Source organism: Galleria mellonella, unplaced genomic scaffold (genome assembly GCF_026898425.1).
Source record: "Galleria mellonella isolate WM207_F2 unplaced genomic scaffold, CSIRO_AGI_GalMel_v1 utg874, whole genome shotgun sequence".
NCBI classification, from domain to species: domain Eukaryota; kingdom Metazoa; phylum Arthropoda; class Insecta; order Lepidoptera; family Pyralidae; genus Galleria; species Galleria mellonella.
In genome coordinates this window covers 625,902-646,799 of record NW_026442167.1, presented here as the reverse complement: position 1 = coordinate 646,799, position 20,898 = coordinate 625,902, and the positions used below count along the sequence as shown (strand labels likewise).

The window sequence follows — 20,898 nt, the reverse complement described above, 5'->3', positions numbered from 1 at the left end:
CCGTGATACCCCCCATGCGTTGCCATTCCTGAGGACTCAGATGTTATTTCTCTGTACCCAGTAAATTCACGCCATATCCCACCGTTCAAACCGAAACACAGCCATGCAAACACAACTGCTTCGCGGTTGAAACACGAATGGGACCCAAGCTACCCAAGCAGTCGACTTTTGTACAAAGTCTCCCACTGGTAATAAATGTTAGATTTTTCCTGTGCTCATTTATTTATTTATAAATTGCTCACTACACTTACAGTATCCCAAAACGTGTAGTGAGCCATAGGTTTATTTTACAAACTTAAAAATTTTAAACAACATTTAAAAAATATATCTAATTTGTCATTAAATATATCAATATCTGGCTGCTGAGCAATCAGAGAATTGAGCAGAGAAATAGCCTGATAAGTGGGAGAAAACTGAGCAGTACAGGTGCGTACCGGCGGTACCAATAATAATCGACAAGCATGCAATCGCATGCGGTGTTGAGGTGCATACAAAGAACTCATTGGTCATTCGAAGCATGGGTCCTCTCAGACCTGGCCTGTGGGGATTCGTGGCATTTTACCCATTCTGTCACCCTACTGCTACACCACTGCTTTAGGTCCAGTGTTTGATTCTCGATCACGCTAATTCAGAAAACAAACTATTATAGATAGGCTAGAGCTTGAATATTCTGATTTGCCTCGTCGTCTAATTTCTTATAAGTACCTTTAACTTATTTATATGAAATATAATAAATAATATTCAGTAAAAAGTATCTCTAAATACAATCTCTTTCTTTTTTTCCCGCTTACGTCTTCTAAATCACGTGACGCATTTTGATACGGGTTTCACTAACAAAAAAAAAAATTTGGAGTAGGTCACCCTTATCATTGAGGGGTATGAAAAATAGATGTTGGCCGATTCTCAGACCTACCCAATATGCACACAAAATTTCATAAAAATTGGTAAAGCCGTTTCGGAGGAGTTTGGTAACAAACACCGCGACATGAGAATTTTATATATTAGATTTTATTACAAAAAGTAATGTAAAATTGAACGTTTTTTTGTATTAGTTGATAAAATATAAAACCGTGTGAAGACGGGGTGAGTCGCTAGTTATTATTAAAATAATCACAATCTATTATGAGCAATTCAGAAATATCTAATAATGACGGAAAAGCCTATGATGAGATATCTAAGATAAATAGACACAAATGATTAACAAACTACAAACAAACTTGCAACTTTCCATTATTTACAGCGGAAAATAGTTGTAGTTTTCTTGCTGGTATTTGTAATAGTAAAACTGTAGTCTAACTATAGTAAAAAAAAAAAGTTATTCAAAAGCAAAATGGAATATTTTCAACAAACTTAAACAGAAGGAGCTTCGTTACCTTAATATCATAACTCCGTTATTTGTAAACCGATTTGGGAAATTCTTTTTTGTCTGAAAATATATATTTACAGAAATTTTATCAAAATCGGTTTACTAGTTTAGATTTTTTCTGGAACACAATTTAGTTATAATATGATGTCTTTTAAGTTTAGTGTGAAAATTTATATTTAATTTAGCTATAACTAATGTATAGAGTGTTACGTCCATGATACTGTTCAAGTTGACTGCATTTCCTGTAGATACTCACGCATTTAGCAGATCAGTCGTCTCGCTCGACGTTAATGTTTTTAGATTTATTTTCCATTTTTGTTCGCGCCTTCGTATTTTGGGAGTAGGAAAAACAAATAAGAGTATCAACAGTAGCAGCATACGTGTACAGGGACAAGGATTTCCAGTTCGACCTTTTAAAACAACCATTGAAACAGAATCCAATTTGGTACAGAATTTAAATTTATTCTGTATTTTTTTTAGTTTTTACGTGAACACGGGACAAATATGCGGGTAAAGAAATTAAAATTTTTTTTGGGTTAACTTCTACCGCTTTTATTAAGAACCCTCATATTTTTTTTTCTTAACCCTTAAAAGCCTGATTTTTTAAATCAAATTAAAAAATATATAAGTGTACCCTTCACTATTTACTAATGGGGAAAAATAGTAAAAAAAATCAAAACGATATTTTTATATATTTATTTTGAAAAAAAAAAAACATTTGGTAACATGTAAACAGCCAAATATTAAAATAAAATCGATTGTAGGCGCCCAATGCGATTTATAACCCCGGTATCAAATTTGAAATTTCAGGTATTTAAGGGTTAAATACCCCTTAGGTACAGATATCGTTAAGGCGCCTTTTCTGTGAATGTCGTAAGGCAACTAAACAATCTTTACTATTATTATAAATGTGAAAGTGTTTGTTACTTTACAACAATTTAACGGCTTAATCAATCTCAATGAAATTTGGTATACACGTATTATATGGGATGCAGACGGATATATGCTACTTTTTATTCCGTTTAATAAATATATTCCAATTAGGCAGATGAAGTCGCGGGTAAAATCTAGTCTAAACACACATTATAAGTGTAAGATAGGTAGGTAACGAATATGGGAATTTAGTGGTCGAGGGATGGACAGCAGCTGTCCTGTCCTGTTCTGCGAGAGAATGTTTTTAGCATTAAGTCCGCCATGTACACATATATGTATTAATGAATGAATAAATAAAAATATAGGAAGTTGTAAAACAAATGTAAATAAATAAGTACTTGTAAGCGTCGTGTAAATAATCAATTAATGTAATCATTAGATAATTATACATAAATAGAGAGCGTATAAATGCTAACAATCCGATTTATAAATCCGATTTATAATTTATAAAATGTGTATACACAGGATGCGATTGCATATTTGCGCCTCGTGTTACACACGTGGCCTTGTTTTCTTTAACATTGTAATAAATTAATCGAAATGGATATAAATCGAAACAGTGTAATATTTTGTTTTTTTTATGAGTGAAAATGGTATGGGAACCTGCGCTAACGGGATACGCTGGCGGAGCACCAGTAAAAGGTGATAGATGAGAATGAAAACAGGCCAGTTAGCCCATCATGATGAATTCATCAGGAATTAACCATGATAGTTTCTAGAGAGAACCGCGAGGAGGTCGACCTGGTTGGGTATATTGCTAGCAATGGGATTTTTAGTCTCCATTACTAACAATTCCTTTCGCCCCTGTAATAATTATTTATGGAACTAAACATGTGTGTGTGTGTGTGTGTAAAATTCCCAACTCTACTTAGTTCTTTTTATATCAACCATTAATTGACTACTGTTGAACAAAGGCCTCCTCCATAAATGGGGTTCCCCCATAGTTAAAAGTCGTTTCATGTCGTTTACTCGGCTACCTCTGTCCCATTCGTGTTTCAATCGTGAAGCAGTTGTGTTTGCATGGCTGTGTTTCGGTATGAAGGGTGGGATATGGCGTGAATTTACTGGGTACAGAGGAATAATACCTGAGTCCTCAGGAATGGCAACGCATGGGGGGTATCATGGGCGAAACAGTATACTCTGTTATGTCCATGGTACCGCTCATGTCTATAGGCGACGGTTACCACTTTCCATCAGGTGGGCCATTAGCTTGTTTGCCATTCTAAGTTGTATAAAAAAAAAGAATTTGTTTGATTCGCATGATATGACACTGACATGGTACGCATTTCTTTAATTATTATTATGATACTCAATTAAACAATTAACCAATTTTAGGGTTCCGTATATGATACAAACGAACAGTTCTGGTGAGTCTTTGCTCTATTCCAAAATTTAAAGCCATGACATTAGTAGGTACTTGCTAAAATGTAGCGCTGTAACAGACAAACTAACAAACAGACAGTCGTACCATAAGGGCATTTGTACGTTTTTATTACGGAAACGTAAACATTGATTCATTAAGGCAATTAATTTATTAATAGCTAACTATGTTGCTAGTTGATCAAAACGCAAGCACCTGTACAGGTGAAGATGACGGATATCAGCCGATTTCACCCGAAGGTTTCCGAACGCGTTCTTCCTTACCTTAACTTCAGCCAGCAGCCGAGTGCTCAATGCAGCTAATACCTTCGAAAATATGGTATAGAAGCACGCTGCCACTACGTAGTCGACCTCTCGCCCGTAACTTGGTGCTTATGAAATATTACCTGTATCAAATGAACAAGAGTTTCGGACAGTTTCAAAATTTAATATTCGTAAATAAACGTAAATAAATATTACAATTTAAAATCGGTTTTGTTTTTATTTTGTTATGTTTATATATAGTTTTACTAAGTACATAAATATATGAAATGGACAGCAATGATTTGAAAAAAATAAATATAATAAAAGGAGATTGTATATTATTTTAGTAAAATATATACAAGTTCGTTTATTAATCAATAGAATTAAGTATAATTAATAAATATCTACGCAATACGCGATGATTTCGGAAAATGTGAACAGTGAAAAAGTGCCTTTTGAAGTTGCCATCGACAAAACAGGTAAGATTTAATAACGATTTCCCATTTACGTTACGTTTTATAAAATGTATGAGTGTTGGTCATTTTCAATTTCTTAAGAGTGGTTTTTATAAGACCTGTAATGTCGTACAAGCTGACAATTCACCTTATAAAAGGATAAATATTATACCTATTTTCCTGAGTTCTTTCTTCATCTTTCTATTCATTCCTCTGTCCCATTCGTGTTTCTACCATGAAGCAGTTGTATTTGCATGGCTGTGTTTCGATTTGAAGGGTGGGTTATGGCAGTGAATTTACTGGGTACAGAGGAATAACACCCGAGTTCTCAGGAATGGCAATGCATGGGGGGGTATCATGGGCGAAACAGTATACTCCGTTATGTCCATGGTACTGCTCATGTCTATAGGCGACGGTTACCACTACCCATCAGGTGGACCGTCAGCTTGTTTGTCATTCTATATTGTATAAAAAAACATACATATTTGTCACATCTGTCTCCCATTAGGATAGGCATAAATTATACATGTACAAATTGGAATAGCAACCAGGAGCGCTCCATGGGTGCTCATAGACTCCAGCACCTACGAGGGGTGAATAGTGGGTGCGAAGCACCCATGACACTAAACATCCTCAGCCCTTACTTGTCCACTGTTAAACGTAATCCTTCCAGTTTTGGTTGCCAGTAGTTGCCACGCTTGGCAGGCGAATTGGTTACTGCAGTTAGACTTTGTTTTTTAACTGAAATGAATTTATTGTGCTAGAATATAGGTAGTTTTAGATGAAAGAGGTTTACATTTCCCTTATACATTCTGCCTTTACAATGTCGGTGTGCAAATTATTAATAATAAAAGAAATTTACATATATTCTACATTATATTTCTTTTCATTAATCATATAATACATACATAATGTATTAGAGTCAACAGAAAATAAAATCCTGTACAGCAGTTGTCCAAATTGATAAATAGTTTAACAAACTTTGAGAGCGTATTGTTTATAATGAATGAATGAATGAATTTTATTGCAAAAAATCTTATACAATAAGGTCATATGGTAGTTTTATAATGGTTTCACACATTTTTTCATTACATACTTACATTAGAGCAAAAGTATCAATTACATCTCCAATATAGGTTGTTAAGTACATTTGTTTCTTTTATTAAAATATTAATGGTGTAAAACTTTTTACATAACAGCCAATTCTTAAGTTTACGTTTAAACACTGTATGAGATGTTACTTTTTTGATGTAATTTGGTAGATGTTTTTTTTTTTGTAATGGATGATAATGAAATGGTAACCTCGCTTGCACTAACGGTATACGTTGGCAAGGTACCAGTGAGGGACGATAGGTGAGAATGAAAATGCAGGTCAGTTAGCCCATCATGATGAATACGATGGTTTCCAGGAGATTTGGTAGATGGTTGTAAACTTTAATAGCCATACAGTATGCATTTCTTTTATGTAAATCTAACCTACACTTAGGTACATATTATTAGTTATTTGGTCCGGTTATACGCGTTCTCGAGTCCGATACTCTTTTGAAATAGCCAGCATGTTTCCTTACAAATGTACTCTCTCTCTCTAATGTACAATATATACATGGCAATGAGAGAGTATGTATTTAATTTCTTAAAAAAAGGGCAACTATTAATTTTTAAATTATTACCATGTAACCATTTTGTTTTTGGAGATGTTTTAAGAGGGACGCTGCCCATCCCTCGTTCTCCCTAAGTCGCTAGATTATAACTAAAATAATCCTTATTACTTGCGTTGCGTTTGCTTGTCCAGTAAGCATTGTCCGTTTTTCAGCTGAAATAATGATATTAGTACCTAGTTATTGAAAGAAGAACGCCTGACAGCAACTCAGATGCCTTAAGTTTTAATTCAAACATTTCAAGTATTTTGTTCACGACAAGTGCACCTCTAGCACCCTGCTGTCGGCGTATATATATATATATATATATATATATATATATATATATATATATATATATATATATATATATATATATATATATATATATATATATATATATATATACATATATATAGGTACTATATATACTATACATAGATAATCGTATACAATAAAAAAATAAAAGAACTTATATACAAAAAAAAAACAGCAAAATACATAAAGAAGTAACATTTGTTTCTTTTCATACATATGTCATAGTAATATCGAAATATTAACTGGAAAGTTATTTCTTTATAAGAGCATCATTTTTGGAAATTGTTGTTTCGAAACAACCCAGCCGCGAGTATCAGCCATCTAGCTTCTTAATTTAAAATCCTGTCCTTGTAATTTAAAATTATGTTCTATCCAGGTTTTGGTTTGTACAGCTACATACTGGCAGCCCTCACAGGGCTGGTGATCGTCTCTTATGGATGTATAGGATACGGTAGCACCATCATCGTGCCATCCAGCGCCTGTGAGTTGAACACCACGAGTGCTCAGCAAGGGCTACTGGTATCTGCACCCATAATTGGTTTGTTTTTCATAATTGTATAGTTAATAATGTTAAGATGAAAATATAAGACGTATTATTTAATTATATAGTTTTGTAACAGCTTTATTATAAAAATTATGGTAAATTGATAATCGATCAAGATTAAGATAAATAGATTGACGTAAGAATCATCAAAGACGATCATTTGTCGTTGACGATTAGTCGTTAGAGCGCCACAAAGGAATAAACATGCATATACTCGTATATATATATATATATATATATATATATATATATATATATATATATATATATATATATATACATTGACAATATATCTTTTGGAAAAACTTCGACGGAGAGCACATTCCTTAACCTGAGTTTTCGTGGGAGGAAAAATCTCTGAAACCGCACTGTACGCGACCATCTAAGATCTAAGGTATGGTGCTGAACTCCCTGTCGATGGCGAGCTGATCGACCTAAATTGAGTTTTTTCACAAAACTCTTGATAATGATAAAATTATGTCATTTAATAATTTATTTGCAGGTGCAATAATAGGCGCCATATTATGGGGCTACGTGGCGGACAGGCACGGGCGGCGTTCCATGTTGCTGGTATCTCTTCTCTCCAGCTCTGCTATAAATGCAGTTGCTAGCTTGTCCGTTAACTGGATCATGCTGCTGATACTACAATTCATTGCGACTTTATCGTAAGTAAATTTGGACAATGTCCCTCTTAAAACATCTTGAAAAGCCCAACTGCGGTACGGTAACAAATCCAACAAATTATAAATTATCAAAATCAGATGAATTTAAATCTATTTATCAAATAAGTGGAAGAGGAAAGATCATTGATGATACAGGGCAGTGTGTAAAGAATACGCATGTCTCTGCGGTTTCGAATGGTCAATCATGTACATATGTATATATTTATTTACTTATTAACATCTGAAATGTTTTCAGATCATCTGGCCAGTACACGATATCGATGACAATTCTTTGCGAGAGCGTTCCAATGGCCAAACGGAACACCGTGTTACTACTGGTCACTAGCATATTTCTGATGGCGCAAGGAATTATGGCAGGTACCTAATTTTCCAATAACGAGACCAATTAGATAAAGTCTCACGATATTCACTTTGTACAAAATTCGCCTGAATGCGTACCTCTGTTCTATCCGTGTTTCTGACGAGAAACAACGTTTACCCCTGCAAAACCATCTTGCTGAATTACAGATGTAATCACCAAAATGGACCAACTGACCTGCATTCATATTTACCTATCATCTTCACTGGTACTTTGCCAGTATATATCGATAATGTAAGCGGGACTACCATTCCGTTTCCACCTTTCAAAAAGGCTTTGATCGTCTAGTGACTTATCACTTTACCTTCGTGATCGTGAGTTCAATCCCTATACAATACAATTATTTGTATTGATCTGTGTGTGTTTTTAGTACAATGTGTATTTATTTGAAAAAAATGCCTAATATGTTGCATTGCTATTTATTATTTATTCAATTACGTTTCTAATTTATATATATATTCAATTCTTTTTCAGCTTTGGCAATGCCGGTGATTCCTTTAACATTCTCGTACCATCTATCAAGCCTCGGAATCTATTGGAACTCTTGGCGTACACTTATATTAGTGTACAGCATACCGAGCCTTGTCTGTGCTGCGTGGCTCATGTTTATGCAGGAAAGTCCCAAATACACATTAGCTCAAGGAGACGAGGAACGCACAATTCAAATATTGAGACTCATACATAGAATAAATAATAGAAATACCAATGAAGAACTTCAGGTAAGGTTTTGGGTTGGCACTCTTTATAAACTGTCATTCCTGCATCAGAGTTGCTAATTTTTTCTTGATGATGAGCAACAATTGAACATCGTCATCTGCTTCTACCCTAATAAACCTCTTTTGTATCTTTTATTTTGCCACAGTAGCTTTTTAGGAATACCAATTAAATAGACAACTTCTAACGATGTATATAAAACATACACCAGATTTTAAGTTGTTCTAACTTCTTAGGAATACAACTGTAGAAACCGCATCCAATTTGGTGCACTCGTTTTTGCATGATGTCGAAACAAATGTACAGATAAATGGACAAACAGACCGACAAAGTTTCTAAAAAATATTTTTTTTTATTTTCTATTGCTTTTATTAAGACTCCTCTTATAATTTTTCTTAAATATCTATCATATATTTGTCGTGTGGTCCCGGCCGTAGGCCACACCTTCCTTTCCCGTGGTTGTCGTAAGAATCGACTAAGGAAAGGCGAAGGGTGGACAGCAGTGTCCCTCTTAAAACATCTCTAAACGCCACGCTTGGTAGGCGGATTGGCAATCGCATTTAGCCTTTAGTGATATTTTAAGAGGGACGCTGCTGCTCATCCTTCGATCATTGAGTACCGTTAATCGTTTCTTACAACACCCACGGGAAAGGAAGAGGTTATTATACGGTTGGGGAAGTTGTTTTTTTTTTATACAACTTAGAATGGCAAACAAGCTGACGGCCCACCTGATGGAAACTGGTAACCGTCGCCTATAGACATGAGCAGTGCTATGGACATAACAGAGTATACTGTTTCGCCCATGATACCTCCCATACGTTGCCATTCCTGAGGACTCAGATGTTATTCCTCTGTACCCAGTAAATTCACGTTATATTCCACCCTTCAAACCGAAACACAGCCATGCAAACACAACTGCTTCACGGTAGAAACTCGAATGGGACAGAGGTACCCAAGCAATCGACTTTTGTACAAAGTCTCCCTCTGTCTTCATATTATAAGCAAAGATGTCTGGGTTTTCTGGGACATTTCAGATAAATATTATATATAAAAACAAGTAACATCTGAGAATACATATTTAACGTATATTTTTCGTCTGATGTTATTTATTATTATAGTATATATGTATGTGTAATGTAAAATATATGATGTATAACGTCATTGTTTCAATTTAATATTGTTTATTACATTGCACGGTCAATTATATTTTCTGTTATTTCTGTCTAAGGTCGACTGGCAGATAACGTCATATGTTTTTAAGTCCGCCATTTACTTTCTAGGTGTATTAAAGTTTAACAAATAAATAATTACATATCCCTAGACGTTCCTTGTCATATTTAAGGACTAGCTTTTTGCCTGTTATTTCATATCCATGGGTTTTTAGATTTAGGACAACTATTTTTTTTTATACAACTTAGAATGGCAAACAAGCTGACGGCACACCTGATGGAAAGTGGTAACCGTCTATACCCCCCCATGCGTTGCCATTCCTGAGGACTCAGGTGTTATCAAATAAGGTCACTTTTAGGTAGCATATCAGTTTAAAACATACCAGATTTTTAGTTAAACCTTCAGAGACATAACTGTAAAAACTACATCCCATCTAGTGTAGTAGTTTTTGCATGATACCGAAACCAACATATAGATAGATAGACAAACATTCTAATTAATATTGTTTTGGCATTGATTAGTCACATAAGACCCATTATATAATTTTTTGTTAAATATTTCCTATGTAAAGACATAATCTAGTTACAATTTCATTATAAGGTCCTTACATATGAAATTGGCATTTTGTACGGGAGGAATATATTTTTTTTTTTTTGTAAAATATATATATATTTTTTTAATCTTTTTTATTTAGAGGCTTTTATCCTATAAAGATATGTCAGCCTCATCATACCCTAATTTTATAAAATACGTCACATACTTAAAACATTGATACATAAATAAATAATACATAATATTATTGATACAAAAATATAGTAATTAAAGATTTTGCCATTCCGGAATGTCGTTCTGCGAGTATATTTGAAAATAATCCAATCTCCTGTCTATTGAGATTATATTTCTGTATCAATACTTCCCCTTGTGTTTTGTATTTCGTACATTCGGATATCATATGGTGAACATCATCCAATGTGTTACAAACATCACAATTCGGATTATTAACTTTTTTCATAAGAAAAGCGAATTTTACATTTGGGTAATGTCCTGAGCGTAATCTAAGAGTTGTAACAACGAAATATAAATTAATCAAAGTATGCACAGTTGTTATCTATGCACTTTTGTAATCTCATAGGTAGTTCATTGATCCCTTTACTAAAAAAAACCATGGGGGCGAGAATCAATAAACTCTTTGAAGGCGGTTTGGACTGCCACATCGGAGTTGATATTTTTTCCTTATAAGAAATTGTCCAAATTCCAGAAAAAATGGTAATCTGTTGGAGCAAGGTCCAGGGAGTACGGTGGATGTCGCAGACATTCCAATTGTAGCTCATCTAACTTTGTGGTTGTTTGTTGTTGTTTGTTGTACAGTGTAATATATTAGTAAGAAGCAAATCCTCCCCCCCCCCCCTCTATAGTGGAGGCCTATGTTCAGCAGTGGACTGATAATGGCTAGGATGATGATGATGTAGGAAGTAAGATACGATTTGGCAATAAATGTGATCATATAGTATTTATGTATTTATTATTAAATATAAACAAGTCTATGGAGAACAAACTCTTAGAGTATTTTTTTATTACAACACAGGGGACAACCGAGCATGCGGCTCACCTGATGGTAAGTGACTACCGCCGCCCATGATCACCCACAACACCAAAGCTATTGCAGGTGTGCTGCCGGCCTTATAAAAAGGAATATGCTCTTTTCTTGAAGGTTATGATGTCGTATCGGTTCGGAAATACTGCTGCTGGAAGTCGATTCTAAGGAACTTCGAGGTTGTGCGTGGAAGAAAGTGCCATTAGATAAAGATGACTAGATATCTGCTAATTACTTTCTTTATTTTACTTACACGTTCTAGCATATCGAGTGTGCATGCTTCATGTTCACAATTGCATTTCAGGTTAAAGGTATCCTGCAAGAATCATTACAAGTGAAGACTTCAACGAAAAACCAAATACTCCCACTGTTCAAGCGTCCCCTTGTCAAGTATACACTGATTATGACGATCCTGTCTGTATTTCATCAGTAAGCTGATTTACTTACATAATCTATCGTCATCACCATTTCAACCTGTACCGATCCACTGCTTCTAACTTTTCACACTAGGGGCTACACATTATTGGTCTACACTACAACCAGAGGGAGACTTTGTACAAAATTCGATTGCTTGGGTACCTCTGTCCCATTCGTGTTTCAACCGTGAAGCAGTTGTGTTTGCATGACTGTGTTTCTGTTTGAAGGGTGGGATATGGCGTGAATTTATTGGGTACAGAGGAATAACACCTGAGTCCTCAGGAATGGCAATGCATGGGGGGTATCATGGGCGAAACAGTATACTCTGTTATGTCCATGGTACTGGTCATGTCTATAGGCGACGGTTACCACTTTCCATCAGGTGGGCCGTCAGACGTCAGCCGTGGGACTGCTAATCTGCATTACTAACAATCTTTTCCCCCCACAAGTATGTACTAGTCGAATTTAGAGAAAAATCTTTTTCTCATTCCTATTGCTCATTCCTTGAGAAACGTTATGGGCTGTTCAATATTACGCGGAAAGCCGCGAGATAATATTGGTACTAAATGATTTCAATAAAGCTTTTGTTTAAAAAAACATTAAAACCTAAATAATTGGTATGGAATTAAATTCACTTACATTTGTTCTTGCAGCAAACGTCCATTCATTATTCATTTATATGGAAAATATATGTAAATAAACCGATAAAACAATATACAATACATCCATTCTTTTGCAATATTTCCGTTTAGCGTGTTATTTTAGTACATTTCGTAGGTATCTTATACATATAGGCACTCGCTGTTTCGCTTACAATGTTCATAACTTTTAAACAACGTCTAAAAGCAGGAGATTCTCAATTTACCTTTAGTTATTTTTTATCTGTACCTGTGTAACGTGATGTTTTCAAAGATTTTGAATAGATTTTATAAATTTTTAATTTTTTAACTGCTTTATACGTTTTGATTTCAGCTGTAGGAAAAACAAGTTAAATACAAGAAATGCCCTTTTTGTATTTACATTATTTTTAGAAAATTTTTTTTTTAAGTTTCTTCAAGGTCGAAACAGCTAACACTATAAGTGTGTTTTGTTTTAATTGAAAGAGGAATGAAAATTGGAATTAAAGTATACTTATTTTTATGTTAATAAATTATTCAAAATAACAAATACATATTAAATTACAATTCTTGATAGCTATCTATACATCAATAATATTTTTTTTTATATTTCTACTAATAATTATGACAATTAAAAAATAAATAAAGATTAATCTCTCAGGGGGAACCACGTGGAGTGTACAATATTTTTGGTCACATTCTTTAGCAATACAAATAATCTGAAAGACCACATTACTGGCAATCTCTTTATGATGTTGCAGGGGTCCGTAAATCTAAGTCACCGTCTACCATCAGTTTGGCCTTGTATGGTTGTTTGACTTATTGATCGTCATAAAAATGCCAATCTACATTGCTTTAAATGCGTGTGTGTATCAATTGAATCTGTGTAATTGTATTCTATATCTAACTACAATTTATTTATTATAACGTTTTTCATTATCTGCTTTTTTTTTTAATGTATGCAATGAGCCCACTTTGTGATAAACTTAGTCTTTGATTTTGAACGTAGAATTAAATTTTTGACCGTTTGCAGCAATATTTTGAATTATTTCTGTTGCTCAAATCTATATTTAAGTGTATGACAATGCGGCCATGCCTTGTCCAAAGTACCAATGATCACATAATATCAACTTAAAAATAATAATAAATTCATTATGAGAATAAAATTAACAATGGAACGCCAAAAGTTAAAATGATTTAAACAAACAGTCACTGCTATGATCGTGACATTAAAACATAAAAAATAATTTGAAAACTGTATAGCCGAGAGAACGGGTACTTTTAATTTCATCCTTCTTCAGCACGATCGATTGGTATTTGGTCGACATCGTCCGTCTAGGTTGACGATTAATTTAAATGGAGAAAAAAGATATAATGAATGAAAATTCTTGACTATACATGATAATATCTCTTTCTACAAGTATTATTTTCGATTCATCCATCCTCTTTTCCAATATAAAAATCCTCATTAAAAATTCACTGGTTGATCGCCAAAGTGTAAAAACTTGAAGCGGGGTGTATTTTTCATCATCATCCATTAAAAAAAATACATTTATGTACATAATATACTCGTAGAGTTGTTACAATGTTCTTATGATGAGTAAGTACATGAAACCCTGATATGTGAGTACAAAATTATAAACATCGGTAAAGCTCTCGGAATAGGTAGAAACATGCATTTATGTCAATTTTATATATTATATTATAAGATATGACTGTGCCACGTCTATTTATTAGATCACATTGAAATTTAAGTGTCTATTTATCTCTCAATAATATAATTATTATGAACTTAAATTTATATTAACTTCGTCATCAACTAAATAAACAGATAAATTTTAATGCAAAAATTAATAATTAAATATTTAATTACAGAGTAACAGCGTTCGGTGTATGGCTGCCAACAATTGCGAATAAGTACGTCAAATTATTGCAAACTGGTCAAGGGTCTGACCTAACACTGTGCGGCATTTACAACGCCGACATAGAGATTGCTGAAGATGTAAATAATTTGTTTCTTATATCTTTCTAAAGATTTACTAAAATAGTGTCAAAGAAAGTATATACCTGGTCTGCCTTTTGAAACCAATTTCAATCGACTTTAGAAAAAGACTCGGATTTTCAATTTGGTTGTATTGTTTTACCTCATAACTTGATCAGACTTTGTACAAAAGTCGATTGCTTGGGTACCTCTGTCCCACTCGTGTTTCAACCGTAAAGCAGTTGTGTTTGCATGGCTGCGTTTCGGTTTGAAGGGTGGGATATGGCGTGAATTTAATGGGTACAGAGGAATAACACCTGAGTCCTGAGGAATGGCAACGCATGGGGGGTATCATCATGGGCGAGTAACTCTGTTACAATATAATCTGTTATGTCCATGGTACCGCTCATGTCTATAGGCGACGGTTACCACTTTCCATCAGGTGGGCTGTCAGTTTGTTTGCCATTCTAAGTTGTATAAAAAAAAATCATTGGTAAACCGATTTGGAAAATTCTTTTTCATCTGAAAAGATATATTTTCATATTTTCAGATTGGTTTTATAAAATTTTTATCAAAATCAGTTTAGTAGTTTCTAGTTTCGTGAACCGAAATAACTGCTTTTGCCACGATTTATAGGGTTTTTATTTGGAAAATTTATTTGCCGTTTGTTTTTCATAAAAAAGTTAATTCACTCAGAAATCAAATTGAGTAACCTTTAGGAGTTGAATTTTTATTATAAGTATAATTATTTTTATTATATTTATTATAAGAGGGAGACAAAAGTCGATTGATTGGGTACCTCTGTCCCATTCGTGTTTCAACCGTAAAGCAGTTGTGTTTGCATGGCTGCGTTTCGGTTTGAAGGGTGGGATATGGCGTGAATTTACTGGGTACAGAGGAATAACACCTGAGTCCTCAGGAATGGCAACGCATGGGGGATATCATGGGCGAAACAGTATACTCTGTTATGTCCATGCTACTGCTCATGTCTATAGGCGACGATTACCACTTTCCATCAGGTGGGCCGTCAGCTTGTTTGCCATTCTAAGTTGTATAAAAAAAATATATTATAAGTGAAAATGAAGTCACGATGCCGTCTGATATACTCTTCCTCTGACTGCCTTTATAGGGCAATGTGATTGAAGTTTTACTAAAGTAAAAATTTCTAAAGTAAATTTTACAGACAAATCTAGGGAATAGCGCCTGTGAATCGACATACATAATTGTCTCTGATTATTCTGTACATTATGAAGAAAATAACACATATTTTCGTGATGTCTTCCATTTCTTAAATTTTATTTATTAATTAGCGGTCCGTCTCGGCGTCACACGGGTGGACATTTTTAACATACTCCTTCACTGCTCTGCTCCTATTGATTGTAGCGTGATGAAATTGAAATTGTACCTGGCCAGGAGTATGAAGAATAATTGTACCAAGTTTCGTTAAAATCTGTCAAGTAGTTTTTGTTTCTATAACGAACATACAGACAGAGGCAGACAGACAAAAATTTTACTGATTGCATTTTTGGCATCAGTATCGATCACTAATCACCGCCTGATAGTTATTTTGGAAATATATTTCATGTACAGAATTGATCTCTCTACAGATTTATTATAAGTATAGATTTATTGCTACTTATTGGTGTGATCACAATGATATGATGTTATATTATTATTCATGTACTTTTATTATTTACATATGTAAGTATATACAGCTGTTTTTATTGTATTATATATTAAATTTTTTACTGGGTATTATTTAGTTTATCTTTAATTGTACATTCCCTTGTACATTCTACAGTTTTCTTTCAGCTTCTCAAAGGTTGACTGTAAGAGATCCCTTTATGGGATAAGTCCGCCATTGTATATTAAATCATTTATCAGTGTTCAATGTGAATTATGTACAGTAATGATTTTACAATACAATACAATATGATGATGATGATGTTAACACGATATAAAGTGTACACAATTAATATTTGACAAAACAATACAATGGACGATTTATTTCAGGCCGACGCTGTACCGTGTGCATTGAACATAACAGCCCTAGTGATCGTGTTGGGCGTTGGTGCTTTGAATTCTATCATCAACATATTGATTAGCGTGGTAAGCGTCTACATAGTAATTTTATATAAATAATTATCAATTGTAGCTTACAACCGCGATTTTTCTTTTATTTATAAATTCCTCATTATACTTACAGTTTCCCAAAACGTGTAGTGCGCCATAGGTTTATTTTACAAACTTAAAAATTTTAAACAACATCTAGAAAATCTATCTAATTTATTATTAAATATATCAATATTTTTTTTGATGGATGAAAATTAAGTAACCCCGCATGCACTAACGGGATACGCTGACGGAGCACCAGTGAAGAGTGATAGATGAGAATGAAAATAAGCCAGTTAGCTCATCATGACGAATTCACAAGTAATTAACCATGATAGTTTCCAGGGAGAACAGCGAGGAGGTCGACCTGGTTGGGTATATTGCTAGCAATAGGATTCTCAGTCTCCATTACTAACAATCCCTTTCCCCCGATACTTAGGATTAGGGTTATGATAAGGATAATCTTTCCCGGAATTCAACGGAAAATAAACCTAGGACCTTATTTACGCAAAGCAACGTGCCCACCCCTGTTCCACGGATCATCAATGCATTGCACAAACATTAGCCTCTGGTGTTAAGCGAATATGGAATACGATGCTCGCTTTACATTAGACGAACCGTACCTATACGTAATTTCCTATGTTTTTTTTTTAAATAAACAGACTGTTCGTATAATCTTGACAGATAGTCGTCTACACTGGTCGCCGCAACACCGTGATAGTGATCGCAGCATTCAGCGGGACAAGTGGAACCCTCATCAACCTGGTGCCCAACGCCATCGTCAGTCTTGTGCTTTTTGGGATTTACCTGATGGCTATGATGCTGATAGGGCTCTACACGGCTATCAGTGTAGCACTCTTTCCCACAAACTTGAGGTATATCTACGATCTTCGAAATGCACAAAGGGTATTCTAAGATCTGCAGGGTTTAGCATTTGTAGACCACTAAGAGTTAAATGTAAAGTAGCTAGATAATTTTGTTTTACAAATTTATTTTATAATTTAATACTGTTATTTTTCCCCCTATAATGAAGTACGTCTTTATGATTCACTGATCATCCCAAAGATTGAATGCTAATAGGTTTAAGTCCGCTATTTGTACCACATTTTCTTTCGGTCAATAAAGTTATTAAAAATGTCACTTTAATGCCAAAGTAAAGGTTTGGTTTTAAACATAAAATACAAAATTTATTTCGGTGTCAGCTACTGAAATGAGTAACATAAAGCTCGGAAAAGGAGCTAAAAAATCTGGAATTTATTACAATAGTGTGTCCTAATCTGTACTGTAGAACACACTTTATCTTTTCTACGAGTAGATAAAATATTAGGATTATATGTTAAATTTCATCACCTTTGTACTAATGTCGGTCTCTATAATTCAACCAATAAGTATTAATATTGTGTCCAATACAATACTGTCTAACTGTTAATACAGATAAGGGATACAGAGGATACAGAGTCATAACACCATAGTCCTCAGGAATGGCAACGCGTTAGGATACCATAAGCATGACAGTATACTCTTGTGATGTACATACATAGTACTGCTTATGTTTATATGTAACGATAATTTTTTGTCTTTATGTAGGCCATCAGCTTGTTTCCTATTCTAAGTTTCATAAAAAATCTATTTTTCTTTTCGTACCGTTATTGCTGTTGGCCGCAGATGGCCTTTACAGCTTCACCGAGCGCGTATGCAGGGGCGAGTGCAGAACTCTAGACTCTAGACTAAACTCTAGTGTACTACTCTACTCTTCTCTTCTTCTCTCAGAGAGAGAAGAAGAGGCACTCCAAGCCTGCGAGAGGGGAGCGACGTTAAGCGTCAGCTCTTACAGATGGACTGCGGTGTTTGCGCCCGAGGGCGCCCTAATGGCTCGAACCTTGACTCAGGCCATCGCACTTCGGCCCCCGTCAGGACAGGGGTCGGTATATCGAGGGGGGGGGGGGTCGCCGCCGGCGACGTTGGCGGACGAGATAGACGAAATACGTTCGGGCAGATATCTGCTCGATCGATGACGCGAACCGGGTGTTCTTGGTCTTCCGCCGGCGGAGACGGTGTAAAAAATCTATTTACCATTATATTTCAGAGCCCTAGCGGTGTCTCTAACAATGACTGGCGTTCGAATTGGAAGCTTCGCGTCCATACAGATTCTCAAGTTTTTACTCGTTAATAACTGTGAAGTTGGCTTTTATGTCTATGCCTCCATACTGACTTGTAAGTAACATTTGTTTATAGTCTTTAGCTCTGCAATCGAAGATGAGCAAAAAGAATGTGCATGTAATTAGTAAATTTTTTTTTATTTAAATTCTGCAATTTTGACAAAATTAATATGGTACGGTAGGGGGGAAAGAGAATGTTAGTAATGGAGACTAAAAAATCCCTTTGCTAGCAATATACCCAACCAGGTCGACCTCCTCGCCGTACCCCCTGGAAACTATCATGATTAATTCCAGATGAATTCATCATGATGGGCTAACTGGCCTGTTTTCATTCTCATCGATCACGCTGGGTAAATCCTTCACTGGTGCCCCGCCAGCGTATACCGTTAGCGCAGGCGGGGTTACCATTCCATTTTCATCCAATAAAAAAAAATGGTACGGTACCATATGGTATATGACAATATGGTCCGTGAAATTTGGGAATAGAATGGGCCACTCCCTCCTTTCGCGTGTCGTAAGAGGCGACTAAAACATCACCAAAGCCTAATTGCGGTTGCCAACCTACCTACCAACCAAGCAAGGCAACTACCAGCAAACTCTACGCTCGTTTCTAAACTTTTTTTTATACAACTTAGAATGGCAAACAAGCTGACAACCTGATGGAAAATGGTAACCGTCGCCTTATAGACATGAAAGTACCGTTAAAAATAACAGAAATTATACTGTTTCGCCTATGATACCCCCAAACTTTCTTCGTTGCCATTCCTTCTGAAAAAGACTCAGGTTTGTTATTCCTCCGTACCCAGTAAATTCACGCCATATCTCTCCCTTCAAACCGAAACACAGCCATGCAAACACAACTGCTTCACGGTTGAAACACAAATGGAACAGAGGTACCCAAGCAATATTTTATCCACGACAAAAACAAAGATGTTGCTACAATCAACATTATGGATAAAATACTATTAAAAATACATAAATTAAACTCTTCAAATAATATAAGCTTTTTAATTTTAAAAAGTATCAAAATCGTCTCACAGTTAGCTTACTGCTTGTATAACAATGTTTACGTTTAATATACAAACACACAAATATACAAAAACACTCTTAATTAAAGTCTGTTCAAAATGTATTTAATCCATTTTACAGTAAACTGCTCTGTCAACCTTAATACTTGATTACGGCGGTAAGGTTTGCAGAATTTAAATTAAACTCACTACATATAATTTTTATATATTTTTAATTCACAAAAGATGCTTTTTTAATTATAAAGCACTATGATACCTACTTGTACTCGTACAACAATTAGTCCATTGCCTTAAGGTTGTCTTGAAAAGATTGCTCTCAGCAATAAGACCGCCTCACTGTACTTATACAATTGTATCGTTGTGTTTGTAAATTGTCTTGTTTATTTCCTATATTGTATAATGCAAATAAAGTATACTCATTCATTCATTCATTCATTAATATCCTTTCATATTTTAACAATATGCTTTCTATTCCACTAAGAACAATTTCATACATTTCGTCATTCACATTAAATGTATTTAATACATTTTACAATATACCTACTGCTTTGCCAATCTTAATACTTGAATTTAAATTAAGATTAAATTAAGATTGCGAATTTAAATATAAAAAAATATGTATTAATTGATTGCAGTCGTACATTTATTTATTTTGTTTTAATTTTTGGTATATTTTTTCTTTGTATCATTTCAGTGTCGGCGGTGGTGGCATCATTCTTGCCAAACGATAGATTATTGATGCAACAGAAGGAAGTCAGTGAATAAATTAAAAAGTGTTGTATCATACTATTTATTTATTAAAAATAAATAAGCAATATGTGCCTAATCTTACATAGTTTTTAATTTCACTCATATTTCCTAACTTTTCATCCGGCTCGAAGGACCATTCAATTGATCTTTAATCTCGTTTCTTTAAGGTATATTTATTCTGAAAATATGTCAATTCCATACCTTCAAACACTGAAATAAACCAATGTTCAACAGCCGACATGAGCGCATCCCCTAGACGCCTCATAGTCCACAGTAATGATGCTTAGCTATAAACATAATACATACAAATTTAATAATAATAATAATAAACTCTTTATTGCGCACAGTAGAGATGTATACAAGGAGTGTTTATACAGAATGTGCATATGCAAAAGGCGGCCTTATCGCTAAAAGCAATCTCTTACAGACAACAACAAAT

The 20,898-nt window shown here is 34.6% G+C and overlaps 1 protein-coding gene across 3 annotated transcripts; it reads left to right on the top strand.

Annotated features, from left to right (window-relative positions):
- Nucleotides 1-3,883: 3,883 nt before the first annotated feature.
- Nucleotides 3,884-20,540, top strand: LOC113519071 (synaptic vesicle 2-related protein-like). Of its 3 annotated transcripts, XM_052902170.1 has the most exons (12): nt 3,884-4,401; nt 6,709-6,870; nt 7,379-7,541; nt 7,795-7,916; nt 8,392-8,636; nt 11,387-11,416; nt 11,700-11,824; nt 14,305-14,431; nt 16,424-16,519; nt 17,207-17,397; nt 18,609-18,736; nt 20,404-20,540. In XM_052902170.1, exons 1-12 carry the CDS (start codon nt 4,341-4,343, stop codon nt 20,472-20,474), a joined length of 1,521 nt encoding a protein of 506 aa, XP_052758130.1. In that variant the 5' UTR covers nt 3,884-4,340; the 3' UTR covers nt 20,475-20,540. The 3 variants fall into 3 exon arrangements, with proteins under 3 accessions (XP_052758130.1, XP_052758132.1, XP_052758131.1); XM_052902172.1 differs by lacking the exon at nt 18,609-18,736; XM_052902171.1 differs by lacking the exon at nt 11,387-11,416 and having other exon boundaries at nt 3,887-4,401.
- Nucleotides 20,541-20,898: the final 358 nt, after the last annotated feature.